Source organism: Aulonocara sp. 'chitande type north' Nkhata Bay, linkage group LG16, assembly GCF_057382095.1.
Source record: "Aulonocara sp. 'chitande type north' Nkhata Bay isolate Kocher_YH1m ecotype deep benthic linkage group LG16, A_spYH_male_GT1.1, whole genome shotgun sequence".
In the NCBI taxonomy this organism is placed as follows: Eukaryota; Metazoa; Chordata; class Actinopteri; order Cichliformes; family Cichlidae; genus Aulonocara; species Aulonocara sp. 'chitande type north' Nkhata Bay.
The window spans coordinates 39,518,612-39,539,843 of NC_141359.1; the positions used below are offsets into that span (position 1 = coordinate 39,518,612).

Consider the following 21,232-nt stretch of genomic DNA (forward strand, 5'->3'; position numbering starts at 1 on the left):
TCTTCACACTGAACATGGCCGCCATCCTACAAAGCAGAAGAATCGCTGCCACAACATAAAGCCCAGAACCAATTGTCTGATACGGTGGATACACTTCAACAATCCCCTTCTTCTACAGATAAGTCGTCAGCTAGACTGCCGGGCCTTCCTTCCTCCTAAGCTCTGGATTTCATGCCTCATTTGAGGGCACCGACTACATTCCTCCGTGATTTGATTTATTGATTGTATAGCCAACACTGAAATAAGTGAAGCATGGGAGGAACAATAGAGTTATGAAAAGTATCTGTGCATTTCCTAGGAGAAGCCTTCTGTAGCGTTCAGAGCGAGAGAGTGAAGCAGTGTTGTTGCTCTGCTACCGAGCCCGTCTTTTTCTCCACGTTATCTGAAGTCAGTGTTATTAAGCCTTGTTAATGTAGGAAGCAGCAGACTTACATAGATCTCACTGTGGTCAAAGCGCTTCTTCAGGTTGCCAAGGAAGGAGTCCTCAGAGAGGGGCTCCAGGAGGACCATGTCGCCGACCCCAATCATATTGTCTAGAAGTGACGTCTTCACCTCCATCTTGGCTGTAGTCGTCCCCCCCTGCAAGGATATAAGAAGGAAACATACATTAGAGACTCATTTAGAAAAAGGGGAAGGCTCTGGAGGAATCCTGGTGGGCCAAAGTGTGCATGAAGCACAGAACTGCATGTTTTATATGGAAGAAAAAGCACAGAATGCATCAGCCTTGTGTCTCCTATCAGATCCTTTTTTTGTCTTTGTGTGCATCACGTTCCAGCAAACTCGTCAGAGGCGTCCTCTCGTTAGAAAACAAACAGTCCTAAACTTAGCCAATGTAAATAAACTCAGTGCAGGGGTACACATGTGTGGAAGGCAAGAGTTTGCCTCCAGAGGCGGAGCGGGGCCTTTTGATTGGCTAATAGGTCTCCTTCTCCCCTGTGGCATGCGAGAATGTCCCATAGAAACTTACATAACTAAGCAACTTTGCCCCTGACTTGTGGGTGTCTGCTCAGCTGGAGTCTCCTCCTGTTTCGGGGTTTCGTACGAGTCCCATGAACTCCACTGGAGAATTGTACTTTTCTCCTGTGCTGCTTTGCTTGCTGTGATATAATATTCGGCTGGAAAAGAGTCCCGGCTGTGACAAAGACTGTGCTGCGGCTGGCAGTTTTCAGTCCAGTCTCCTTTGGGAGAGTAATCCCAACGCCATAGGGCTGGAGATAAAAGAGGGGCCTGGGATGCATTCAGGGCTTTGCTGCACCAAAAACCTAATGTCTGCTGTTGTGACAGACTGCCCACACAAGACCAATAGATGAGGCCATGCAGTCGTCTATTGTTCGGCGGTAGGACAGACGTCTCTTTCTGAATAGTCAGAACGGATCGTGCTCTGAAGCAAATGAAAATATGACAGGGGCATAATGCACTGTGATGTTTTAGACAGCATTGGGAATGAATGAACCGTCGTGGGTGGCAATCAGAAGCAGCCCGAAAACGAGGCGATGTCTGACACTCAAAACACAGAAACAATATCGTCGTGCCTCACGGACACAGACGCATCTTCAACCGTGGATCCGATACGTGACTGGAAACTGTTGGAGGTGCGGAAAAGGAAGGGGCGGATATTTCACCAAAAAAGGAAAAAAAGATTTTTCAGCTGTCAAACCGACTTTTAGCTGCAGCGCAAGAACAGCACGACTTTCTGGAAAAAACTGGAGACTTCTATTTCACTTTTTCCCTGGCTTGTGTTCCCCCGCAGGGCACACTATTATTGGCCCATAAAGAAGCTGCCCAGTTCTTAGCAGCAGGCAGGAGTCTGTTTCCAGCAGCACTCGCTCTCACACTCAGCACGGAGACAACTTTTAAAGACTGAAAAGAAAAAAAACGATGATGGATGAAAAATTATTTAGGAAACCAAGACATTTGAAATGCCTCTAATGATGTCATCAACCCCATCTCGGTTTAGCAGGCTCCAGTAAGGGGAGAAATATGTGATTACTTAAGTATATATATTTCATAAGTAGGTTACTTCCTCTTGGCCTGATGGCCTCGTGCCAAAGCAGCCCCAGTGATGGCTCGAGTCGACCAGCTGCTCGAGTGGTTTGCAGCGCACTTTAAAAATATAATTACTTACATTTGAAACAGTTGCAAAATTCTTTGGAGGCATGAAAAACAGCAGTCAGTTGTTCTGTGATCTCAGCCCATATGCTGCTTATGTGTAGGACTTTATAATGCAGCCGCTCTGCTGCAAATCAATAAATATCATTTTGGATCATTTCCACATTTCAGAGAGGAGCAGACTTCCTAAAGCCTGCACGTGTAAATAAACCAAAGTTTACAAAACACCTAATAGCTCCTCTGTAATTACTGAGCATCCAGAGCATCGGGGATTTTGTACTAGCCTGCAACAATCAATATTAGTCAAACCAATTACACCAAACCAGTTAAATACTCATCTACTGCAAACTGATTGCCCGGTCGGTCATGGCAGCGAGTGCAAAGCCACGCCACACTGAAAGTCTGCTACTAAACACGAGTGTTTAAAGCAGGGAGCTTATTCGTTCTGAGCAAAAGCAGATTCTGACGCCTCGTGTTGACCTGGGAGATAAAGCTGCCCGAGTGCCAAAAATGTGGCATCTGTCTGCATCTTGGACATCCTCGGCTGATAACCCACTACCCCACATTTAGAAGTAGCTTCCAGGCAGCCTGTGACAAAAATCCCATTAATGGGAATTGCTGCCTGCTGCTAAATGTTGTACTACATCCAAGAGAGGGAGAATGAGAGAAAACCTGACGGCTTTGATTAAACTCCTGGGATTATCCTTACTGCTGTGTGGGAGAGAAATGGGGGATAAAACTTATATCATCTATACTGATAAACACGAAAAACACTGACTTTTGTGGTTTGTCACAGATAAAGGGCAAAAAAGAAAAGAAGTTTTTTAAAATTGTGGTTGATATAAACACACTGATTTAATCAGCCTAAACCTGAATGACCTCGTATTAACCTCTGCCAATTTCCTCGGAGTAACCAGATTAGTAGTGCCCGGCTTTGTCACTCTCTCTCTGGTGCTTTTTGAATTTTGCATGTTTAAGCATCAAATGCCCCGGTATGGTTTAGCTGTCATTCATCTCAAATCTAGATCAGCGATGCAAGGCTGCATCTCACAGTCACCTTTACTGAGCGCGCTCACACTGGCACAGCGCCTGTGTGCAGCACGTGGCTGTGATTACACATCATTTCAAATTTGGCGTATTACACCAAAAACATCAAAACTTAAAGTCTCCCACGGCTGGAGCTCAGCGAGGACGTTACTGCAGATGTAACACGAGGACTTTGAGTGATTTGCTAATTGAAGCCTAATAACCACTTTTTACTAAAACTTCTCGGGGCGGCGATGTTTCATGACTCATCATCAGCTGTCGGTGACGTGCTGCAGACTCAAAGCCATCCAGCGGCACTGCCTTAACCCCTGCTTGTTAACGCAGCATGAAGTTTGATGTGCGGAGCAGATAGAGCACACCCACGACTCCGGGCCGCCTCTGACACAACTCTCAGAATTAATTTCTAAATCAGAATTTCATCTACGAGTCCATCAGATTAAAGTGCTGCATTAAGAAGGAGCAAAGTGTCTGTACAGAAAAATAAAACACGTGAGAGATTTTATCATCTGAGATCTGATAGTAATGGATGCATGTCGCAGCAATAATATGAGATGTGCTCTACTTTGTGCCTCTGACATTGACCTAGATTTCTCAGTCAGATCACGCTATGGGGGAAACACGAATACAAAAATCACCATTAGAAGTACATTTAATATTTACAGGTCCTGATGTTCTTTCTGCCCTTCAGAGAGAAAAACGAGTCCAAACAAAGGTCAACAGCCGTGCAGGCACTCACAGGCATGCACAACACAAATAGTGACAACGCTGGAGACACAGCGGAGCCAGTGAACTCGCTGCTGAGAAACCTGTAACGGTTTTGAAAATGTCAGTATTTCCAGGACAGTCGACCAATTAGGCTCTGCATTGTGGCCTCTGATATAATCGCAGACACGGGTCTCGTGACGCTGCCTTTGGAGCAGTTGTTTGGGAATATAGTGGCATTGAACAGATGATAATAAACATCCATTATGCAGCATAATACTCTGTAAAATTTCCCGCAGATCAGTCCAGCTTTGTCACAGAAAAGTCACAACATGGCACGCTGCTGCCGCTGATGCAGATTAAAGCCCTCCCTAATGGAGCAGCAGCGTGGCATGGGGCCGTGCCAGAGAGCAGGGCAGGACAACGCAGCGAGGGTTACAGGAGCTCAACACAAGCAGCTGCCTGGAAACTGAACTGGAATTCCTGGGTCCCCAACACTCCAGGTGCAGATCTGTGTGAGGAAAGCTCGGCACGCCGACGGCCCAGAGCCGCTGTGACAGCACAGACGCTGAAACTGAACCTTACACTAGATGATAAACAGGAGATCTCACACAAATGTGACCCCATTAGCTCCGAACGCACAATCCAGGTCCAACATGAACCTGCAGCACACACACAAATGCTGTTCTTTATTTACAATACAGCCCAAAGTGCAGGCAGACATGAGGACGTTCAGTCAGGCAAGAAGCAGGCAGTATCTGGAAATCAAGATGACAAAGTATTACACAATGTTTACTCCATTTGTTCATTTGCTGTGATCTCAGCCCCACTGAAATTTTCTTTCTGTTGTACTTAAAGTTATTTAAATAAGTCTGTGCAGCTTGCACAGCTTCCAAACTTCCCAACGAACCATCTGTAAGCTTGGAAGCTCAGCTCGTTTATTAATGAGACAATACGCTCACACAGCTTAAACAGAAGTATCTGCAACATTCTCCGAGAGGTCGGAGTGTCTGGAAATCATTATTCATTTTTATTCCAACAGAGAAGCTAAGATAAAAGTAAACGGTGCAGATAATAAGCTCCGATAGAGGACTTTATTCAGTAGTTTCTGCTCCTTCAAAAAGGTCAGCGCTGCAAGAGCTCGGTGTGACTCACACACAGTGCACTGACCAGGTGAAGCGGACCAGCCTTTACAGACCATTTCAAATTTCATCACAAGAAAAATGGCAGTTACAACCGAACTAAACAACACAGAGCACTGGCATCCTATTATCTTACTTTCTTTCATTGATTGTACTTATTGTATTTTTGTATTTCCTTCTGATATCTGTACCTGAGCTGAGGTGACGCAAAAATTTCCCCGTTGTGGGATCAATAAAGTCTTATCTTATCTCTTATCTAACTTTATCCACTCTAATGTTTACTGTGTTTAGTTGTGCTTAGTGCCAACGTGACTGTGCAAGGACAATAAAAAGTTATCTTATGATGGAGCAGATTTAAGATTTTCTACTTTTTGCATTTATTGTGATCAACTACTGTTACTTTGTCATCAGGGTTAAACCGCAGCGCGAGCACTCAATCAGTATTGAAATAAGCGCTTCTGGGCATTAAATAAAAGCGCACAGGAGAACGGCAGCACTTTCATATACCGTCCTGCAGGCTGCTCTGAGTTAGCTGCTTTAGTGTTGTCTGCCTCCCTTTATAATAAGAGAATGGGGAAAGCAGCTGCAGCGGACTTGATGAAGCGGTGAGAAATAAAAACGTATGGCATTATTACTCTGGCTCCTCTGGGAAACTGAGGAAGTGAAGTTTGAGCTGCGAAGTCAAATGGGTGGAAAGTTCTCAGAGTTGCACGGCACTGAGAATAGTTCTTTGTTAGGACAGTAAACTCAAGATGAAGTGTGAAAGAAAAAACCTCCCCACCTAAAGCAAAACTGGGAGAAAAATCACAATAATGGGCTTCCAATTTGTCACCATGCTGATGAGGCTGTGACGTGGATGTGGAACTTTTAATGCTTCAAGCGTTCAGATCCCCACCCTGCACGAGAGGCTGCTGAAGGCAGCGGAGCATGCAGGCCTCCCTCTATCACAGCTGATGCATGGTTAACACAAGCACACGCCACACTACACCGGGTTACACAGGCAGGGAAGTGTAAACACCATTCATTACCATGGCGCTGGCTGGGGGACTTTGAACTGCCATCCATTCTGCATTAGGCCACAGCATCCCGCCCCACAGTGTTCATGAAGAGGCTTTTGGCACATGTTACAAAACTGTGGCAACTTGATGCAAGCTGCCCAACAAGCTCACGCTGAGCAGAGCTACTCCAATGGCCGACACGCAGCCCTCTTCCAGCTGAGCTAAACGGTTGTTACTTTTCTTTCCAGGAGTCTTTCTTGCAGCTCTGAAGGCTTACCACACACTACCTCTCACACTCAGCTTACATCACTGTTTGTTTGATCAGTGCGGGTAATAAAGTTCCCATCTGGTTTCCCAACTGAGAATCTGGCCAAAAGAGGTGGGACATATTTGTGGCAACCCACAAAGGGAAAGATACCAACTTTTTTTTCCTTCTTCTTCTTTTAAAAGGTCTTATCTGATCCTCTTGGGACACCAAGTTCACCAGTGGAATTAGGAGTTGGGGAAAAAAAGAAAAGACGGGAATTAAAAACAACTTTGCATCAAAGGCAGTGAAGCAACAGTTGCTCATTGTTTGGACTTGACTGTTCCATTAACACTCATTTCCAGCTTCTGCGGCACTGAACACTATATTTACAGATGTGCTAAGGGAAGCAGCACCCCAAGCAGCTTTCCCCCTAAAGCAACTGTTTTTTCCTTCCTATGAGGTATTTCGCTTCTTCTACGAGTTCCAGGCTGGTTCCCAACCCACAGCAGACTCCAGCACAAAACAAACACTTTGTCCAGGAGGAACTTTGGGATGTTCCTCAGAGACGACTTTTATCCATGCTGAGCAGAAATGTTTTCCAGTCAGCAACATTATGATCTCTTGAAACCGGGGGCGCACTGAGGGCTAAGCCCACCTTCACCCACTTTATCCAGGATTTAATCTCGCATTGATCCGTCTCTGTATACCTTTAATCCAGGTATTTCCACAGATCATAGAGTGGGGCAATGCAAGGATATTTTAATGGAAAAAAACTTTAAATGATTCCAGAGTTTCATCGTCCTCTGCATGGGTCATTAAATCTGCCATTTCACACACAGAGCTGAGCGTTTGGTGACAGCAGCACCTGAAAACGCTCGTTTGGCGCTTGCTGTCCTCTGGTTCAGGGTCTGCAGTGGGTTTCTGGCTCCGCTCAGCCACAAAGACGGTTCTTGCCCGCAGATGTATGCAATTAGCGACAACGGTTTTCAGGAATACTGCTGAATGAGCCGCGGTTTGCAGCAAGAAAGAGACATTAAACGAAATCCCTCCTGCGCTTTCTCCCCAAGTCATAGAAAAGTAAGAAACACACAGAGAGAAAGAGAGAAACAGACACAAAAAATAAAAACGTATATATTTATCCCCCAACCCCCTCCTGTACGGAGAGGGGAGGAATGAATGAGTTGGGAAGCAGGCGATCTAAAGAAATGGAAAGTTAACTTTTGAAGAGTTTCCGAAAATGTAACAGCGATAAACCAGAGCCAACGGAGAAGAAAAAAGCTTTACACTTCCAGAACAACTTACCGCTTTAGCTCTGTGGAAGTTGCTCCCTCTTGTCCTAAATCCACTCCACGGACAAGAAAAAAAAAGATCCCGGGATGATTCTCCAAGTCAGGAGAGGCTCCTGAAGCCCTTCCTGCTGTCTTTGGGTTAACTAGTGTCTGCCTGTGTTGGATGAGGCTGGAAGAGGCTCTCATCCGAATCTCAGCACTTTGAATGGAGCTCTGATGGACTTGAGAGCGCAGAAACTGCCGGGCGTAGGGAGTGGCTGGAGAGGCGGCTCTGGGCTAGTCAGCTCGTCCAGTGAGTCCCCTAATCACCTCCAGCGCTGGGGAGGTGGTGCCTTCAGGTGTCGTCGGAAACAATGCCACTTCATCTTTTGTCCCCACACATAATAGTTTAACGAAACATCCAAGTCAGAAAGCAAACAGCGAGCTGCTTCCTCCTCATATTTACTAACTAAACATTCAGGCAACGTGAGCTGTTTTAACTGCTCCATGGCTCCTGTGCGGAGGAAAGAGGCGGTTTGCTGCAGAGACATTGAGCCTTGGAAGAATCATAGAGTGGGGCAATGCAAGGATATTTTAATGGAAAAAAACTTTAAATGATTCCAGAGTTTCATCGTCCTCTGCATGGGTCATTAAATCTGCCATTTCACACACAGAGCTGAGCGTTTGGTGACAGCAGCACCTGAAAACGTAAACTGGACTTTGATTGTTTAAAAGTGAACTTTCATTATGCGGTATTATGATCTGTTAAATTATTCTCACATAAGTAACTGTAAAAAGGCGAACTGGTTAGGTTATAGTTGGCCAAACTTGTTTGAAGAAGTTCCCACACGACTTTAGGGAATAAAACCAAGATTTACGAGGTGAGTGTGAAGCAACATTAAAGTTTTCCTTCATCGTTATATATAGACAGACACTCCATCCACCCGACAGCACAATACCCCCCTCCTGTGTCTTAATACTACATAGCAACGACGATTTGACGAGCTTTTAATGAAACTCTGGGCCAAGTTTAATAGTTAAAGTCGCTCTCTGTGCACAGGAAACTCATATTTGTGATTTTGTTGGGGGGTGTTTGTCTCTTCTTGTACTGATTTACAGATTCGGACTTTACGGTATTTGGGGTTTAAACCAGATTTTCTTTTAAATATCACTCACTCCTGCGTTGCATCCAGAGAAGACCTGCAGTATCACTGCATGTTATTTATTTGGTTTTAACCGCTTAAATTTCGCTCTTCAGTCAAGTGTGGCGACCCAAATAGACTGCGTTAGTGCGCACGCGCGGTTACGTCTACAGCTTCCTCTTCCCTAGAACTGGTTGTACTGGAGTCCAGTTATACTAGTTTCTTTGTCACGGACTGTTTTTGTTCTTAAAGAGGATTTCGGTGAGTTTCTGACTAATTTTTTCTCTTTGTGGAGCCGAGCGCTGCTCGCACTAGTTCAGTTTACTGCGACACTGCGGATGGAAATTCCAGGAAAATGGATTATAGTTAGCAGCAAGCTAGCACTGCCCCAGTGTTATTGTGTTATCTGAAGTCAGATATCCAGAGTTGGCTCGCTCGGCTTTGATAAATATAGACTGTCACAGCTGGCCTTTTTTGGTGTGATATTTATAATATGTACAGAGTAAAGTGCTGTTTTTATAGATTCGTATCATGACAATGAACGAAGGTAGACAAATGTCCTCGTATGGTGCTGTGCATGCACTGCTGCTCGTACATTTAGCACGCGTGGTGACGTGGACGATGCTAATAACTGTGGTTACCGCTAACATTTATGGTAAATAGCATTGTTGTTTATACCTGTATGAGTATATGTGTGTGTATACATCCCCAGGGGTGAAGGCTCATACCAGCTTCTGCCCTTCCCTCCCAAACAAATAATGGGGGTGGCTAACATCTGGCTTGTTTCACGTTGCGCTCCCACATGCACACAACATTTGTATGATTCATGCAGATTTGATTATGCATGGGTGGAACTGTGCGGACGGATCCCATTGTTGTTTCCTCACCCTGAGCTCATTTATGTTTTTCTTGCAGAGTGTTTTTATGAGTAATCAAAGGCAGCAGAAGCCTACGCTAACAGGCCAGCGTTTCAAAACTCGGAAAAGAGGTGAGAAACCGCCGAGCATCACTTTGTTTTGGTCACATTAAACACAGGTGGTTTCATCAGGATATACAGATCACGCCCGCCTGTCCTCCCTGTAGCTTTTCATGCTACCAGCAATGGAAAAGCACAGATTGTGAAATCCTGGATTGACTCCAACCTTGATGCCATAATTAAAACAAAAAAATCTTGCAGATAACCAATGCCAATTTTCAGTTCTGATTCAATTCTATTCTATTTTATTTATATAGCACCAAATCTCAACCACTTAGTCTTTGACTTACAACTATTGTCAAAGACCCTACAATAATGCAGGCCGGCAGTACCAAAATTTGCCTGTTTTTAATCTTTTACATTCTCTGCCAACGTTTTGTAACTGGGAACAAATACTTAATATGAAAAAAATATATGTAGTATTTAAAAGACTTTTGGCTCTTCATCATGCCAAAAATCTGAACTATCTGAGTCCCCCTTTTTTCTTTTTTTTAAACGAAATCTAAGTTCAGCTTCACTAGCCACACCCACACATCATTTCAATCCATGAAATGAGTTCTGCTGAACCAAGAAATCATTTCATGGATTGCATTTATATAGTTTTAAATAACTTTTCATTTCGAGACCCTCAAAGCGCTTTACAATGCCACTATTCATTCACTCTCACATTCACACACTGGTGGAGGCAGCTACAGTTGTAGCCACAGCTGCCCTGGGCAATCAGTCCCTCTGGCCGTCACCAGTAGGCGGTAGGTGAAGTGTCTTGCCCAAGGACCGAGACTGTCCGAGCCGGGGCTCGAACCGGCAACCTTCCGATTACAAGACAAACTCCCAACTCTTGAGCCACGATCGCCCACCACTCATTTAAATAGAAGCTGTCTGGTAAGTGAAGCAGGTTTAAATAAAAGAACAGCACATCATGCCATGAGCTAAAGAAACAGCTGAAAAACAAAACATCTATCAGGCTGGAAAAGGTTACAGAGACGTTTGTAAGGCTCTGGGACTCAAGTGAATCACAGTGAGAGCCGTCAGCGACGTGAAGAAAACCTGGAACCGTGGTGAACCTTCACAGGAGCAACCGGCCTACCAAAACGGCTCCAAGAGCACATGAGCGATTTATCCAGGAGGTCACAGACAAACCCAGAGCAACATCTAAAGAACTGCAGGCCTCACTTGGCTCAGTTACATCTGATGTAAAACTGAAGCTGTTTTTATGGCTGAGCAGACGGTGCGTTCGCTGTCTGCTCTGATCTGAGGACTGCCCAGATGCCTGCAGAGAGCTCTCTTGTGAGACTGAGGTAGTTTACAAAGTACGTGGTAAAACCAGTCTGTGTGCTGTTGTTGATCCATCAGGCAGCTGCAGATAAGAGCGAAGTTCTAACAAACAAAGAGTTGAAGTGAAACAGCGTTAAAAACAATGAAAAGGTCACTGCAGCCACCATCTCTGCTTTTCATGCTTTATTTTTTGGCCTTTGAAGTTTTTTCATGGCCCTCCCGTTTTGGGTGAACTCTGGTTTTGCTCCTTGCTCTGTTCCATCACACTTACGTCACTTAGTTGCTTACGTCATCCAGTCCTCCAGGATCTTGGGTGACCGCACAGACGCACATCTGGGGTGGGTGAAAACCCCTCTCCCCCTCTGTCCTCTCAGAATCATGTACGCGGGTGGAGACATAAAACCGGCCTAACACAGCATTTCATGAAAACAACGTCATGCCAACAGTCAGGCATGGTGGTGGGAGTGTGATGGCATGGGGCTGCTTTGCTACTTCAGGACCTGCTCAACTGATGGAACCACGACTTCTGCTCTCTACCAGAAAGTCCTGAACGATTACATTCAGCCACTACTTCATGCCCTCAAGCACATTTGTGTTATACACCAGGACAATGATTGAAAACGCACCAACAAGTCCAAATGACTCGAAAAAAGTTTTTTTTACAGCCTCCAGCTAGAGAGAGAAATATTTTTTTTAAATGTCTGTCTGTTATTTATTGACTCCAAATTTCTGGTGGATTAAAGTTAACTTACTTTTTAAAGTAAGTTAACTCCAAAGCCGACTGTGCTTCCTCAGGAGGCTGAGGTCTTTTAACATCTGCAGGAAGCTCCTGAGGATGTTTAACCAGTCAGTGGTTGCTGGAGTACTTTTCTATGCTGTGGTGTGCTGGGGGAGCAGCACAGCAAAGAAGGACTCATCCAGGCTGGAGAAACTGATCAGGAAGGCTAGCTCTGTGGTCGGCATGAAGCTGGACACTCTGGTGACAGTGGCAGAGAAAAGGACATTAAAGAAACTGATGGACATTATGAACAATGCTGGGCATCCTCTGCACACGGCCATAAACAACCAGAAGAGTCTGTTCAGTGACAGGTTGCTTCTCCCCAAGACAACAACTAACAGACTTAAAAACTCCTTTGTCCCACACGCCATCAGACTGTTTAACTCCTCTCTGGTGGGGAGAGGGAGGGGAAACAGGAGGACAAAGGAGGGGGGAACAACTAAGCTGTAGTGCCTCTGCACCTCACTGTGCAATACCTTGTGCAATACTTTTTGTAAATAAGAATAAGAAAAGATTCATTCTTAAATCTGGAGGGATTTTTTTTTTTTTTCAATAAATATTAACGTTAGCCCGCGACCTTGTTCCAGTTTTGAATTTTGGCCCACTGTGTATTTGAGTTGGACACCCCTGGTCTAACATAAGAAATAAAAGAAAGCAACAAAATATACCAGTTTAAAATAAAATATAAAAAACAAATTTAAGAATGAAGAAAATGGGGTCAACCCAGGACGGTAATTGGGATGTTTTGGTTTATTTGTTTCAGTATTTGTGAATCTGCTAATTTACATATTCTGTCTTTTATTATATGAAAGTAACTATATTGTGATGATTTTTGTTTTGTTTTGCTTTTGTTTCATTGTTTGTTTGTTTAAGACTAAAAGAAAACTAAATGAATGAGATGTAAAATTTGTGGGGGTAGAGCCAAACAAGTGTATACTTCTGCCTACTCCCTTTCAAACAAAATAATGGAATGATATCACGAAATGATGCTGAATGTATACATTTGAAATAAAAAATGAACTGAACTAATTTGTCTTTTTGTTCTTTTTGCACAGATGAAAAGGAGAGGTTTGACCCTTCCCAGTTTCAGGAGAGCATTGTGCAGGGTCTGAACCAAACTGGCACTGATTTGGAAGCTGTCGCAAAGTTCCTTGATGCCTCTGGTGCAAAGCTTGACTACCGACGCTATGCCGAGACTTTGTTCGACATCCTGGTGGCTGGTGGAATGCTGGGTGAGTTGCAGGCATTTCTTTCTTTGCATTATACCATGGTAATAAAATGTGTCCCCCAGTCGAGCGCTCTCTGGGTCTTCAGGTTAATACTGGCGTGCACAAGTGTCCCCCCTGTTTTTGAATTGATGTCGATACAGTGATCAGCAGAGGTGAAACATGTGATGCGCCTAAGACATGAATATGTGTTTAATTTCAGCCCCCGGGGGTACGCTGTCAGATGACATGACCTGTACAGAGTTCTGTCTCTTCAAAGCACAAGAGGACATGGAGACCATGCAGGCATATGCACAGGTGAATACCACTGTGTTCAGTTCACGTTTTAATATCCATTTGTTTTTATGGATAGTAAAGCAATTTTTCCCCTTTAGGTCTTTAACAAGCTCATTAGGCGCTACAAATACTTGGAGAAGGGATTTGAAGAGGAGATCAAAAAGGTTTGTTTCTCTGCATAGCCGGGTCACGTAGGTAGCCTGACCTGCCTGACCGGGTCATGGTCTTGAGCAGTTTGTTTCAGTTTAAAATATAAAGAGTACAGCTTTGCCTCTGCTGTGGTTCAGCCTGTATGTTTACTGTTTTACAGCTGCTGCTGTTTCTCAAGGGTTTCACAGAGTCTGAGCGCAACAAGCTGGCCATGCTAACAGGGATTCTGCTGGCCAACGGGAACATCTCTGCATCCATTCTCAGCAGCCTCTTCAATGAGAATTTGGTCAAAGAAGGTACTCTGCTTTAATACTCGGTCTGTGTGCAGAATTATGTTCACGGTTTCTCTTCCCGAGCCACCATTTATCAGACATTTTAAGGACCTGTACACACACAGCGCACTGTTTGCTTTATCTGGACAGCCTGAATGCTTTGCAGGTATTAATGTAGAAGTAGCAGAGGGACGGGCAGTCATGCAAACGAGTGTTGACAGTATGTAGGCTTTCATTTTAGTCAGAGACTATGGAAAAGCCTTTGATGCCTGCAGACGTGTCTGTTTTCAGCTGCTGGGATTAATCAGGGGAAAAAATGCTGCAGAAATCTCACGTTTTGCTCATTCAGCAGGGCCGAAACTCAATGAGTGGAACTAAATTATTAAACTTTCAATATTAAACATTGTCACTGCAATGTTATCCTCCCATTTGAGTTGTGGAAGTTGTTCTTTCTCTCGTCATTTACTTGTCATCAGTCACATTTGAATCCATTTTCTCCCTTTTTTTCCCTGAAAGAAAGTCAGCGATGGGAAGTCGTATCCTTTATGATTCCAAAGACGAGTCTTTAAAATAACTGAACGCACAAAGAAAACATTTGGGGAATCTCCATTAAAGCAGCTGGTGTCAAACGTCTGCTTCAGGACTGTCTGCTCCACTCTTTGTTTACAAATATAGTTAAATTATAAAATATATTCTAAAAAAGCTGTCCACCCCTGAGTAACCAAAGTCAATGTAATTGGTCACACAGTGGACTTGCTCTGCTACACACAGAGATGCCTAACGTCTGTCCCTCTGACACAGAGTTTGCATATTTGTGCATGCTGATAGCAGCTGCATGGCCAGGCTACAGAGAACCTGAGGTCTTACAGTACTGCACGAGTCTGTGAAAGTCTAGAAAGATGCGCCTGCGTTACGTTACTACATTTTACACGTGCATGAAGGGAATGCTTAATATTTTCCATTCGCAGCCCCCCTAATGAAAAGGCAATTTTAAAAAAAGCTTCAGAGTAATGGAGTAATGCTAATTTCTGTGCAAATAAGTGCTCTTGTTACATGCTAGTATTATTAATGTGTAATGCAGTAAAAGGTGCAGATGGTGCTGTGAAGTTTTGCTTTGAGTGGGCGTTGTCAGCCGGTTGTCTGTGTTGTACCAGAAGAAGAGATTAACCACAAACACAACAGCTAATAGATGTGATGAGTTAATCCATCAGCATCCACTGCTGCGCTCTTTGAAAGGACCCGACGGATGCTGATGGTTTTACCTTTTTGATCATCATACACTTTTATTTAGCTTGTAGATGCAGATGTTTATTTGATTTACCCGTTGGTCCACACTTGAATGTTTTCTTGTTTGTGGCATTTTTCCAGTTAAGAGCCTCGGTGTTGTGTTTACCGGCGGATTACTTTGACTTTCTTTATCCTGGCAGGTCTGTCAGTAACAGCTGACTCACATTTTTGTGCATTTGTTCAGGTGTTTCGCCTTGCTTTGCTGTAAAACTCTTCAAATCCTGGCTTTCTGAAAAGGACATCAACTCGGTTGCTGCCAGTCTTCGAAAGGTTGGCATGGACAACAGGCTTATGGTGAGAACGACATCTTCGCTACAACATCTCTACGAGGCTTAGGCGAAGCGGCGTTTCCCCATGCCGCTCAGCGGCCTGTCTGCGTATTCTAAATATGACTGCTTAATTACGGCTCTGCATAAATTGAATAGTTTCAAACTATTGTGGCAGTCACAGCAGCTACTGCACCAAAGGCCTCCTAATTGCTGATGAAGGCTTGTTCGGTCTGCTTCAATGTTTGATTATGTAAATTTGCAGGAACTTTTCCCGGCCAACAAGCGGAGTTGCGAGCACTTCTCAAAGTACTTCACAGACGCCGGGCTCAAGGAGATTTCCGACTTTGCCAGGAACCAGCAGTCCATAGGTGCTCGCAAAGAGCTGCAGAAAGAGCTTGAGGATCTGATGTCATGTGGAGAGCCCCTCAAAGACGTAAGTGTTCGTGGTTTTCCATCTTCTTTTACACAGACTCGCTCCTCGCAGCACACCGCTGTGTAGTAGCACTTAAGATTGCTTTCTGCTTGACCTGTCACCCTTTTGTCTTGAGGAATGGTGAGGAAACGGATGCAGTGGATCAATGGCAAATTCCTGAAATCCACTCAGCCTGAACATATTATCTGCTCCTGCCAACCTCTGTACCCTGCCAGGATGCTTGTAGGTAATGTCTGCCGTGGTTGGTCTGCGTTGATAGTAACGTTTGTTCCGTCTCTCGGCTTGGATCTTATAGATCATTGCTTACGTCCGAGAGGAAATCAAGAAGAACAACATCTCTGAGCAGACGATGATCGGACTAATTTGGTCCAGCGTGATGAGCTCGGTGGAGTGGAACAAGAAGGAGGAGCTCGTGACGGAACAAGCCATCAAACACTTAAAGGTGACACCTGCGTCGCTCTGCTCTTCCTGTTCTTCTTCTCTCCCACGGCAGTTATGACACAATCCGAGAGATCTAAAGAAACGTACGGGTGTCGCTCTTAAATCGTGCCTCGGAGATGTTAGAAAATCCGCGCTGCTGTAGGCTTTGAACTCTGCAGAGAAGATAATTGATTTAGTAAGGCAAAGTGGAAGTAATGGGAGAAATCAGAAGCATCTCCCCCTCCCACTCTGTGTGTGAAACTTTCACAGTGGTAAAACTCTTACTCCAGCTTTTCCCTGGTTTCCATCCTCAGCAATACAGCCCGCTGTTGAAGGCTTTCACCTCCCAGGGCCTCTCAGAGCTCACGCTGCTGCTGAAGATCCAGGAGTACTGCTATGACAACATCCACTTCATGAAGGCCTTTCAGAAGATCGTTGTACTGCTCTACAAAGGTGAGTTAATTATGCCCATAAGGCTCCTGTTCCCACCAGTAAAGACGTTTACTTTGCGGCAGGAAGCGACGCAGGCTTGTGCGACTGATGCCAGATGGCCAGAGATTATAGCCAAAACTTTGCCTTGATTGATGTCATCAACCTGCCTGGTGACATTTGTTTTCCCGGCACCTGCGGACGCATCTGTGCTGTTGGCGTCGAGTTGAAATGATTTCTTTTTCTGTTTTATGTTCTCGTTTTTATCTTTGTGTGTTTTTCTCCCAGCCGATGTCTTGAGCGAGGAGGCGATTCTGAAGTGGTACAATGAAGCCCACCAAGCTAAAGGAAAAAGCGTTTTCCTTGAGCAGATGAAAAAGTTTGTTGAATGGCTCAAGAACGCAGAGGAAGGTAAGCACCTCGTTTCTGTCTGCCACTGATGGGAGACGCCCCAAAACGCGCCTTGTGTTTATGGTCTCCAAATGTTAGTAACTAAATGCACGTCGAGTTTACGCGTCTGGTGACGGATGTTTCCTTTCCTTCAGAGTCCGAGTCGGAGGAGGAGGATGCAGACTGAAGACCTCTGCCTATAAAACCATCGAAATTTGTATTTTTAATCAGATGCAGTACAAGAATTTATAACAGACGCCTGTTCTCTAGTTCTTTTCTTTCTCTATTCTCTACCTCTTCATATCTAGTTCGACTGCAATGTAAGGGCTTTAATGGGGTTGTTTTTTGTTTTTTTTTTTGATGCTCGTATTCATCTTCAAACTCCTTCAGGAGCCAATCAGAGTGCCACATTTAGCTGATAGACTGAAACCTCTGTCATGTGACAAAGCAGAGCGTTTTGGTTTTTTTAAACATGAGACCCTTTAAAATTCGACTATGTGAAGGCGTGTTTCAGTCTTTGTGTTTGATCGCTCTTATTCGGTCCTCTGAAGTGAAAACTGTTGATTTGCGTCTCAGATATGTGACAACTTTGAATTTGTTGCCAGTTTTTAAGATTCTTTATCCATTATTGTTAATGGAGCCGCGTCATCATAAACAGAACTTTGATTTTTCCATACATCATGTGTAACAACCACGCTAGCTTTGTAGGGTTTTTCCCCTTTATCGCACATTTTCAAATAAATGGTTTTCATTACTGCCGTATCCGTTCATGTGGAGTTGAAGGTGAATTAAAGGAGCAATTAGAAGATGTGTACGTACACAGATAAACATGGAAAAGTAGAAACTGAGCTCTTGTGTTTGAGATCGCACTAAAGTTTTCACTGATCTCGGCTGGCCTTATCTAATCATGCAATCAAGAACGGCTGGCTGCCATGCGTGACCCGAGCTGCAAACAAAGATCTCTCTTCACTCCTGTCCCACTTTAAATGGTAATTATGGTTCAGTCAAGCATGTAGGAATGAAAGTGAGATGGTGATTCAAGATGTTATGAAAATGGTCCACATTCATTATAAGAGTCATCTCACAAAGTCTAGAAAGCAGACCGCTTATTGTAATGTTAGCACAAGACGAGGAGAGGTCAGGATGCGTTTGTGTCCAGCTCTTTGTGTTCGATCGTTAGTTATTTTAGCTCTATACATGTGGATTTGTTGGAAGCAGAGTGATCGTGTCATCACATCACAAACAAGCACTCTGGCTCTCACAGCTGAGTTACAAAAAAGCTGCATAGGATGAACTAGTAATGTTCGCTGTTTTATTCAAATGCGTGTAGTACAGAGAATTACAGTACATACTGTAAGTACAGCAGAGCAGCCTGTGTACAATCGACCAATAATCAGTTTCCCTCTGTGCCAACAGATGGCAGTAAATCCTTAAGAGACATTATCGCCCCTGTTTAAGCCTCCCAGAGTTTTGGAGTGAAGCTCAAATAGAAATGCCATTTTGAAGAAACCAGACTAGAAAGTATTAGACACAGCTCCACTCCAAAGTATTTTCTCTGCCTGCGTGTCCCAGGAGGATTTGTTTGCCTTTTAGTTTTATTTAGTCACTGTAAAGAACATGAGACGGTTTGGGAGAGTGACGTGCTGCAGGGGGGAGACGCGACTGCTTTTCAGATTTGCACATCTGCACGTGTGCAGCACTGAATGGCAATGATGCCTCCCAACTCCACCTCTAACTGTGCAGTACTGTTATATATATATATATATATATATATACACATACATATACATATAGTAATCATCTTATTTATTCACGCCTCACACACTGGGCTCCTCCCCGCGTGTCGTTGAGTATGTGCACTGCTGCACACTGAGGGATGCTGCAGCATAATGAGCTGTGCACACCCTGACACATCTGTTTGTTTTGCTTCTCTGCCATTTTCAGCAATTACGTATGCTGCTGGATATACAGTAGGTACTCACGTGCTCTTTTTTCACAGGTGTGTCTCACAGCATGTCAGGGTGCAAAGACTGGTGCTAAACGTACTGGCTGAGACGGGCTTAAATCCTGGCTCTCAGTGACAGCGAGGCTGGGCGTGTTTGCGTTCCCTCCATGACTTTGTACATGAAGCAGTTACACACAGAAAAGATTCTGCTGCCACATAAAAAAATAAGTGAGAGAAAAATAGACCGGCCTCAGTTGGACTTCCTGCTTGAAGTGAACAGAGCAACAATGTGCCAGGGAAGGCCAGGGGAGTTCTGGAGAGCAGTTATTCCGGATTTCACACTGTGGCTTTGGTCGGTAAACATGACTCGGACCGCGGTGCAGAACTCATCTGAATCAACAGAGACGGGGAGACAGAGTAACCGTTATTTTGAATGAGAAGAGACAGACTTGAGATAATTACTCAGTTTTCGTCACAAACTACATCTCGCTCTCCTGAAGAGGCCGCGCTGTGTCACATGACCCTGTGTTTGGTTGCTTTTTGCGTTTTATGGAAGTCACCAGGTGAAATATGGAAACCAGGATCAACATGTTGACTGTTTGTCCTCCCATCAGCTTTCTGCTCTTTTAAAGCACGCGGCCATCCTGCCTGCTCTTATTCATAGACGAGCGAGCGTCTGTGTCGGGAAACCAAGACAGCTGAAGAGTTTTTGGGTTACAGGCGTGCTTTTGTCATCGTGGCGCTGTTGGTCCCGTTACCCGCATGTAACGGTGCTTTGTCTCACTGAGGCACACATAGCTGCTTTTTAATGTCTGGGCCTGACACTTTTATTCTCAAGGTTATTCATCATGTATAACGATCCCATTGTAGAGGCAGCTAATTACAGAAGACAGCGACGTCGGTTTGAACCTTTCAGGCCACCGTTGCTGTTTAACTGAGAACGCTGCACAGTCAATGGTCGTGTCCAAATTCATGGGCTGCATCCTTTTTCATTTTTTTTTGTTTGGGCTGCATCCTCCTGAGGCCGCATTTGTAGACCGATTACGTCACAGCGACGCGCCGAAGGCTGTCCAAATTCGTAGACTCCTCCGAATGCAGCCGACAAACGCGTCCTCCTTTTCCCCGAATTTGAAGGATGGGTCGGGTGTGTCCTTCATGGCCCACCATATCCCAGAATGCATAGCGCGGCCGAGCCAGACTCCAGTTTCCAACAATGTGGGCCGCTACTAAGTTTTAAAATTACTCTTATTAATCTTTCTGGGTCACAAAAGAAACTTTTAACATATTTTCAGGCGAGAAAGTAGCTGTGTAAACATCAAATATCTGCTCGGTTTATCAAGATATCGCATATTTGCAAAAGTGCTTCCACGTTTTCGGAGACGTCTGCTACCCACCAGCTCGACAGCTAGCCGGGAGCTCGAGGGTCACTGATGCGGCCGAGAACGGCACAACTCCCGGCACATCATTTTCAGATCACCGCGGACTTTCGCTACTCGGGTTAAACGTAATATATAAGTCACTTAGACAACCTAAAAATGTTATTGTTGGGCTTTTTTCAGTGTTTTGTTTGTTCGTGAGTAAATCGGTTTGGCTGAGATTAAAGTTATTAGATTAGATTAGATAGTTCTTTATGTCACAGAGGATGAACATAACTCATTCACAGCTGATGCGCTGTGGGTAAAGGAAGCGGGGAGGTGTGCCATCATAAACTATAAAGACTTTTTATTAACGCCTGACTGTAGCTCTCGTTTTCCGTTCGCATTTCACTTTTCTGTATTAACAACCAAAGTCATATCAGAGCAATGAAATGTGTCCGTTTCCTGCTGGCAAAAGGGAAAAAGCAGTGATACAGCTACAGCTTAGAATTTCATAGAATCACAGTCAGAGATTTTTTCTTCACTTTGCATATTTGATTCTTCTCATACCAGATAAATCTGGATCCTTTAATCATTAATCTGCCTTTGGATATTTTTTGTGCTCACCTTCTTTCAGTACCTTTTTATGCTTTGCCATTTCCTTTTTTCACAGATTTATTATATTACCATATTATACGGTCACCTCTTCACTCCACGGTATAAAATGCACCTCAGACTCTATGGCAACATTCAATCCTCAGTCATGATCTCTGAGTGGGAGGTCTTTTGTGCACAAACAATGAACACTCAGACAGCTCACAATCAACCAAGAAGCATTTAGTATAAAGAGTACGCAGTAAAAAAAAAAGGCTTAGGTGGTCCTTCTATAAAATCAAAAATGAGACGGCTAAATGCAGCGTGCGATCTGGACGGAGCTACATCGCCGAGAGAAAGGAGTCATAATGGCAACGGTGAAACGTGCCCGTGGTGCACGCAGGGTTGAGTGATGTAGTGTTCACCACAGCCTCAAATGAGAGCATCTTCATTCCCCAAAAGCCCCTCACACAGCTTGTGAGGGAAACATGGAGTGTGCGTA

The 21,232-nt window shown here is 44.3% G+C and overlaps 2 protein-coding genes across 8 annotated transcripts in view; one reads left to right on the top strand and one right to left on the bottom strand.

Annotated features, from left to right (window-relative positions):
• The window catches only part of myo1b (myosin IB), a 53,907-nt gene extending 46,071 nt beyond the window's left edge, over positions 1–7,836 (bottom strand). For 2 of the 6 annotated variants that reach the window (XM_086267166.1, XM_086267167.1), the window contains exons 1-2: positions 7,548–7,835; positions 433–579 (exon numbers count right to left, since the gene is read on the bottom strand). In XM_086267166.1, the coding sequence (XP_086123292.1) occupies positions 433–558 (126 nt within the window). In that variant the 5' untranslated portion in view covers positions 559–579; positions 7,548–7,835. Of the gene's footprint in view, positions 1–432; positions 580–7,547 lie in introns of all 6 variants that reach the window. The other 4 variants (XM_086267170.1, XM_086267168.1, XM_086267164.1 and 1 more) reach the window with 3 other exon arrangements.
• A 434-nt stretch (positions 7,837–8,270) lies between these two features.
• Positions 8,271–17,590, top strand: LOC147312105 (eIF5-mimic protein 2-A-like). 2 transcript variants are annotated; one of them, XM_086267172.1, is made up of 12 exons: positions 8,271–8,394; positions 9,571–9,643; positions 12,740–12,916; positions 13,113–13,207; positions 13,285–13,350; positions 13,497–13,632; positions 15,080–15,189; positions 15,427–15,597; positions 15,893–16,039; positions 16,332–16,470; positions 16,735–16,857; positions 16,992–17,590. In XM_086267172.1, exons 2-12 carry the CDS (start codon positions 9,580–9,582, stop codon positions 17,021–17,023), a joined length of 1,260 nt encoding a protein of 419 aa, XP_086123298.1. In that variant the 5' UTR covers positions 8,271–8,394; positions 9,571–9,579; the 3' UTR covers positions 17,024–17,590. The 2 variants fall into 2 exon arrangements, with proteins under 2 accessions (XP_086123298.1, XP_086123297.1); XM_086267171.1 differs by lacking the exon at positions 8,271–8,394 and adding an exon at positions 8,767–8,916.
• Positions 17,591–21,232: the final 3,642 nt, after the last annotated feature.